The sequence below is a fragment of the Phoca vitulina genome, unplaced genomic scaffold, assembly GCF_004348235.1.
Source record: "Phoca vitulina isolate PV1807 unplaced genomic scaffold, GSC_HSeal_1.0 scaffold2, whole genome shotgun sequence".
NCBI lineage: Eukaryota > Metazoa > Chordata > Mammalia > Carnivora > Phocidae > Phoca > Phoca vitulina.
This window is the reverse complement of record NW_022589705.1, coordinates 47001616-47007615: the sequence shown is the minus strand read 5'-3', so window position 1 is coordinate 47007615 and position 6000 is coordinate 47001616. Positions and strand designations below refer to the sequence as shown.

Genomic DNA, 6000 nt, shown 5'->3' with positions numbered 1-6000 from the left:
TCATATTTAATCTCTGACCATTTGATGTTGGCCACACACTCCTTGTATCTCTCCTTGTCCTTTGGTAAGATTTTCTGGTTCTCGTCACCTATTTCCTTCCCTTATCATTCTAGATGTGCTCTCTTAGTTTTCTTATTCTAATCTTAGTTTTAATACCATTGACATGCTGAAATCTTCCAAATTTAGATCTCCAGCTCAAACTTCTCTCCCAAGTTTATCTGTATCTACAATGGCCCACCAGACAGTTCTCTCTGAACATATTGTAAGCTCCTCCAAATCAACATAACCAGAATCAAACTCATCACTTCCCCACAACTCCTCCATTTGCATGCTCAGTTAACGTTGTTATCTACTGGGTCAACAAAAATCACCACCAGAGTCACTCTTCATGCTCCTGAATTCTTACCCCCCCATACACACATGTGTTTTCACTACATAACTCCAGGGGTTTCCATTCCCTTACTCGTCACAATGGCCTGTCCAATCTTCCTCCACATAGCTCTCAGTTCCATTTTTCCTCTCAGTTCTGGCTGCCTCGGCTTTGCTTTGGACCCGCATTAGCTTTTGCTTTTCAATAGCCTCCTAACTGGGCTCTTCATCTTCATTCAACTCTCCACACAATAATTAGAATTATCTTCTAAAAATCCAATCTGATTATGTTATTTCTCTGCTTACCAATCTTGGCTATCTCTGACTGACTTCAAGACAAAGGTTAAACTACTTAGCAGGAATACAAGGCCCAGTAATTAATTACATTCTGCCACTGACCTTAGTTTTCCAGCTTATATCCTACTCCCTTCAACCTAAAGAAACAACTAGCCAGTCCCAAAACATCTCTATTACTTGCACATTCTGTTCCTGTATGTGAAATGTTTCCCACACCCTCTCCTTTACAGCTTGGAAAATTGTTACTAATCATTAAAACCCAGGTGACAGTCCTTTCTTCTGTGTGGTCTTCAAAGACACTCTTATTCTTATATTCCAGTAGTTCTCTACCCTGACTCTTCATTATAATCACTTAGGATTAAACAAATCGATGCCCAGCCTTCACCCACAAAAATTTTAATTTTCATTGTCTAGAATAAATCTGAGCATAGAAATGTTTCAGATGTTTCCCCAGAGTATTCTAATGTGCTGGATACCAAAGATATAAACATTTAAAAGGCAGGATGGAGTTTCTGGTTTTAAGAATTTCATTGATGGAACAGGAGGGGATTATGCTAAGTGAAATAAGTCAAGCAGAGAAAGACAATTATCATATGGTTTCACTCATATGTGAAACATAAGGAATAGCACAGAGGACATTAGGGGAAGGAAGGGAAAATTGAAGGGGGGGAAACCAGAGGGGGAGATGAACCATGAGAGACTGTGGATTCTGGGAAACAATCTGAGGGTTACAGAAGCGAGGGGGGTGAGGGGATGGGGTAACCAGGTGATGGGTATTAAGGAAGGCACATGTTGTAATGAGCACTGGGTGTTATATGCAAATAATGAATCATGGAACACTATATCAAACACTAATGATGTACTGTATGGTGACTAACATAACATAATAAAAAATTTTTTTTAAAGAAGAATTTCATTGAAACAAGTAACTTAACTGTCATTTACAATAAAAAGAAATAGAGTAGAAAGAGATTCACATAGAAGCAATAAAGGATGTGGGAGGAAAGAGTAGGCTGGGAAAAGCCTCTGGTGACACCGACTATAAACACACCAAATATTTGGTAATTTTTTATTTGCTTGTAGAATCCTGTTAAAGCATGGGTGATAGTTAAACAATACAACAAAAGAACTGTTCAGTAATTAATCACCATTATATCTTTAATGCCCAGAACAATACCTGACACATATTAGATACTCAAAACGCTTGGTAAATAAATAAATGGTCAACAGTAGCATTTAAACTGCCTTAAGAAACTGGTTCCTAATAAATATCTATGTTAATTGCAAATTAAAACTAAGCATTATATTTTTGTATATTTTGGTGTTATATTTTGACAGATAGAGCCTACGTATGTGCTCTACTTCTTGGATGAGACAGATCATTTTAAATTAAAATGAGAAAAAAAGTACTGACAAAGCAGTTCACTTTCAGTAATCTGGGTTTTCCCAAGTACTGATATGTGAGCCAGTCATTTCGAATTGGACAGTTTTTGAGTTCCTCTTCAAGAATCTGAAATGTAGGTCAGGGCTTTGCTGACATTTCCATTTGCCTCGTTGCTGAAAATCTGAAGTGATTATTAACAAGCAGGCAGTGGGGAAGGAGGACATGACGCAGGCCACAAGATAGCAACCTGGCTCTGAAGTGGAATTATGTGCTTCCAGCAAGTTGAAAGGTAAAGAGACAATGATCACCCAAATACTTAAAAACAGCTATATTTTCTTTTGGAAATATATGGGCCAGGTTGTTTTTTCTTATAGGTTCTTGTGATATTTCATATAGTGGCTACTGATGAAAGTTGAATCTAAAATACTGTCTGATAGCACATCACTTTAAATAATAATTATTGCATATATTCTATTGGGTGAGTAGTTAACTTCTAACCGGGAACATTTTAGGCTTTTTTTTATTATTATTATTTATAAAAAGAAGGCCTAATATTGCTAACAAATTATGAAAGGGATTCCTATATTCATGGGGGTCATGGGGACCCTAGTTTTTAAAAATGTTATCACATATGGGGTGCCTGGGTGGCTCAGTCTGTTGAGCACCTGACTCTTGATTTCGGCTCAGGTTGTGATCTCAGGGTCCTGGGATTGAGCCCCACGTCGGGCTCCGCGCTCTGCATGGAGTCTGCTTCTCCCTCTCCCTCTGCTCCTCCCCCTGCTCGTGCTCTCTCTCTCTCAAATAAATAAATAAAATCTTTAAGAAAAAAATGTTATCAGATATTTTATGCTATAAGACGAGTCACGATTTTGTTTTGCTGTTTTATATGAAAAGCTCAGGTTTTATTAAACAGATAAAAATAACTAGATAATGTTGGTCATTGAGTAACTGATTACTCAATAATGTCGGTAACCAATTAAATAATGCAACTCTAATTGTAAACTTATGGCAATACTGTTTGGAATTTATATAATGTGTTTCTTTTGAACTGTCTACCGATGAAAAGGCTTTTTTATAAATTTAACTGGTGAGAGCACCTATGACTTTGTCTCACTTCATCTTTCGTCATTTTGAATGCTTTCTGGAAGTTCTGCAATTTTTGGCTTTTCCCAAGTTTAACTCATCAAAGACTGATACTTCTGGAGCTTCTTAGGGACAGAAATCTGGCCAGGAGAATTTATCATCAAGAGTTAGAGCAGAGGTTTCTGATGAGAGAGACAAGATTAAAAGAAAGTGTATTTTATCAAGGGTCAAAATGTCCTACTAAGGTAATTCATAGTGATTTGAAGGGTATAAAAGGCCTTTCTTTCACTTTATTCCTCCACCTGTATTATACCTCTTCACACACCACTGACTTTTCTTTGCCCTGTTTCCTCTTCCCTTCTGTTCTCCCCTTCTTTTTTTCCTTCCCTCCTTTCTTAGTTTCTTCATATTGAAATGGTCTCATTAAAGGCAATAATAACTGTTAGGAAAAAATGGAATGCCTTTTATTATTGTTATTTTATTAAAATATTGTAATTTAAACAATTTTCATATTTTTTTCTTTCCTAGAGGGCAACAAAGAGCTTTTTCTTGCTTTCAGGAATGAATCAGGTCACAATTCAATGGGATGTGGTAATTGCTCTTTATATATTCTTCAATTGGTGTCATGGAGGTATAGTATTTTTGTACCTATTGTTATCTTTTATTCAAAAAAATGTTGAGTGTTTATTATTTTCAAGGCATTATTCTAAGATCGCTGAAGAATCAAAAATTATTAGATTGGGAAAAACTATATGCACATAAAAATTATATGCGTGAATGAAATAAAAGAATCCAACCTCCCTCTTAATGGCAGGATTCCTTTCTCAAGCATCCCTAAGGAACAAACCTCTAACTCATATATGAACATTTCCATGAAGAAGCTAATTATTCTGAGTTGGCATGTTCTATCTTTGAACTGTTATAACTGTTACATGATAATCTGTCAAACATTTGAATTTAATTCAACTCCACAAACCATTTGTTGACAGTTACTATGTATCAGGCACTATGCTAAGCCTTTTATTCCTCACAACTTTGTGCAATGGTATTGTGCTATTATTCTTCCCATCTTATAATTCACACAAACATCTGGCACTATTACAGATACAGGCATAAGCAGCTTTGAGGAATCCAGGAGGGGGATCATCAGAAATTCAGGCAGGATAGCTGTTGGCATTTGAGAGTTTCGACTGAGGGTTTTGTGTCCTGGGCAGGTGGCAGAAATTCATTTATTGGGAGACAAGCAACACCAAGGTAGGTTTCTAGACCTTGAAGAAAGCTTTGCAAATCATGCAAGTTACTCAGAATAATGACAAAAGGAAACTGTCTTCTGCAGGTTGGAACACGATTATATTGGAGATGTAGAGGTAGCCCTATCATCAGAACTAGAATCCCTCCAGCAGGTATCAGACACTCCCAGAGTCAGACTACAGCTATCCAAGAAGATTTAGAAGAAACAGGTCACTAGCTAACTTTTTCCAGCTTCTTGAAATATGCAAATGATAAGTAGGATTTGTGTTTTTACATTCAAGTAACTAATATGGAGTGTAGAGAAATGAGTCAATCCCCTCTGATATGGCATTAGAGACCCTCAAGCTGTCCCTTAGAAATTATTTTATAGGGACGCCTGGGTGGCTCAGCTGGTTAAGCATCTGCCTTCAGCTCAGGTCATAATCCCGGAGTCCTGGGATTGAGCCCTGCATCGGGGCTCCCCGCTCAGGAGGGAGTCTGCTTCTCTCTCTGCCTTCATCCTGCTCGTGTGCTCTCTCTCTCTCTCTCTCAAATAAATTTAAAAAAAATCTTTAAAAAAGAGAAAAGAAATTATTTTATGTATTGTTCAATCTATGAATAGTTTTAATATCATCCAGACTACCTTTTTTTCAAGTTCCCCCTTTTCAATATCTCTGCTGTAATTTAAAAAAAAATTTTTTTAAAAGTTTAACATTCCTCTGATCAATGTACTAACCCTATTAAAAAAAAGAAATTAACATATCTGTATAACTTATTCTTACACAATCTGTGTTGATTCCCACTGACTACTGATTTTTTTTAGGTACTGAGAAATCATTGACTTACTAATTTTTTCCTGAATGTAGTAAAGCTCAGTGGTCCAAAGTTTCTGGGGTTCTTCTTTATTCTATTTTTGAAAACCAGGACACCATTTGTCCAAATCTGAAGTCTTCTGACATTTTTCATATTTTCTATTTTTTTCAAACACTACTCATAATAATTCCATGATAGTATTCACATATTTTTTTAAAGTCCTGGGGATTCAGTTTGTCTAAAATTGAATTGTTGACCTTATTTAAAGCAGTCGGATGCTTTCTTAAAACTTCCTTTTCATGTCTTTGGCTTCAATATCCTCTTAATAATGATGGAATTATTTTATCAGTACTTCAGTATTTAAATACTTATAATTTATACATAATGTTCATTATGTAAATGAAAATATTCAATTACATTTGTATTATACAACAAGTTAATTCTTTAAGTATTGAAGTCTAAAGATAGGACCTTTTAAAATCAAATACTTACCTTTATCACTATTTTGATAAGATTTTAAGATATTTTAATGCAAGTATTTCCAGAAAAAGACAATAATAAATTTTCCTTAATGTGAATTTAATTTAACTGATACTGCATTGCACTGTCATTTGAGCTTATGAAAATGACTTTAAATTATTATTCTGGGTTATAAAAGTAATTACATTCACTATATAATTTTTAAAACACAGAAAAATGAAATTAAAAATGAAAAAATTAGTCTAACACAGAGATTATCATTGTTAATATCTTAGTGTATTTCTTTTCATTCATTCTTCTATTTCTGATATTGAGCCTATATTAAATATGTTGTTCTGCAATTT

The 6000-nt window shown here is 35.2% G+C and overlaps 1 protein-coding gene across 1 annotated transcript in view; it reads left to right on the top strand.

The window, feature by feature from the left end:
* Positions 1 to 2289: 2289 nt before the first annotated feature.
* The window catches only part of IL23R (interleukin 23 receptor), a 56622-nt gene continuing 52911 nt past the window's right edge, over positions 2290 to 6000 (top strand). Inside the window, exons 1-2 of the mRNA XM_032416499.1 lie at positions 2290 to 2339; positions 3662 to 3764. Coding sequence (XP_032272390.1) covers positions 3695 to 3764 — 70 coding nt within the window. The 5' untranslated portion in view covers positions 2290 to 2339; positions 3662 to 3694. The remainder of the gene's footprint in view (positions 2340 to 3661; positions 3765 to 6000) is intronic.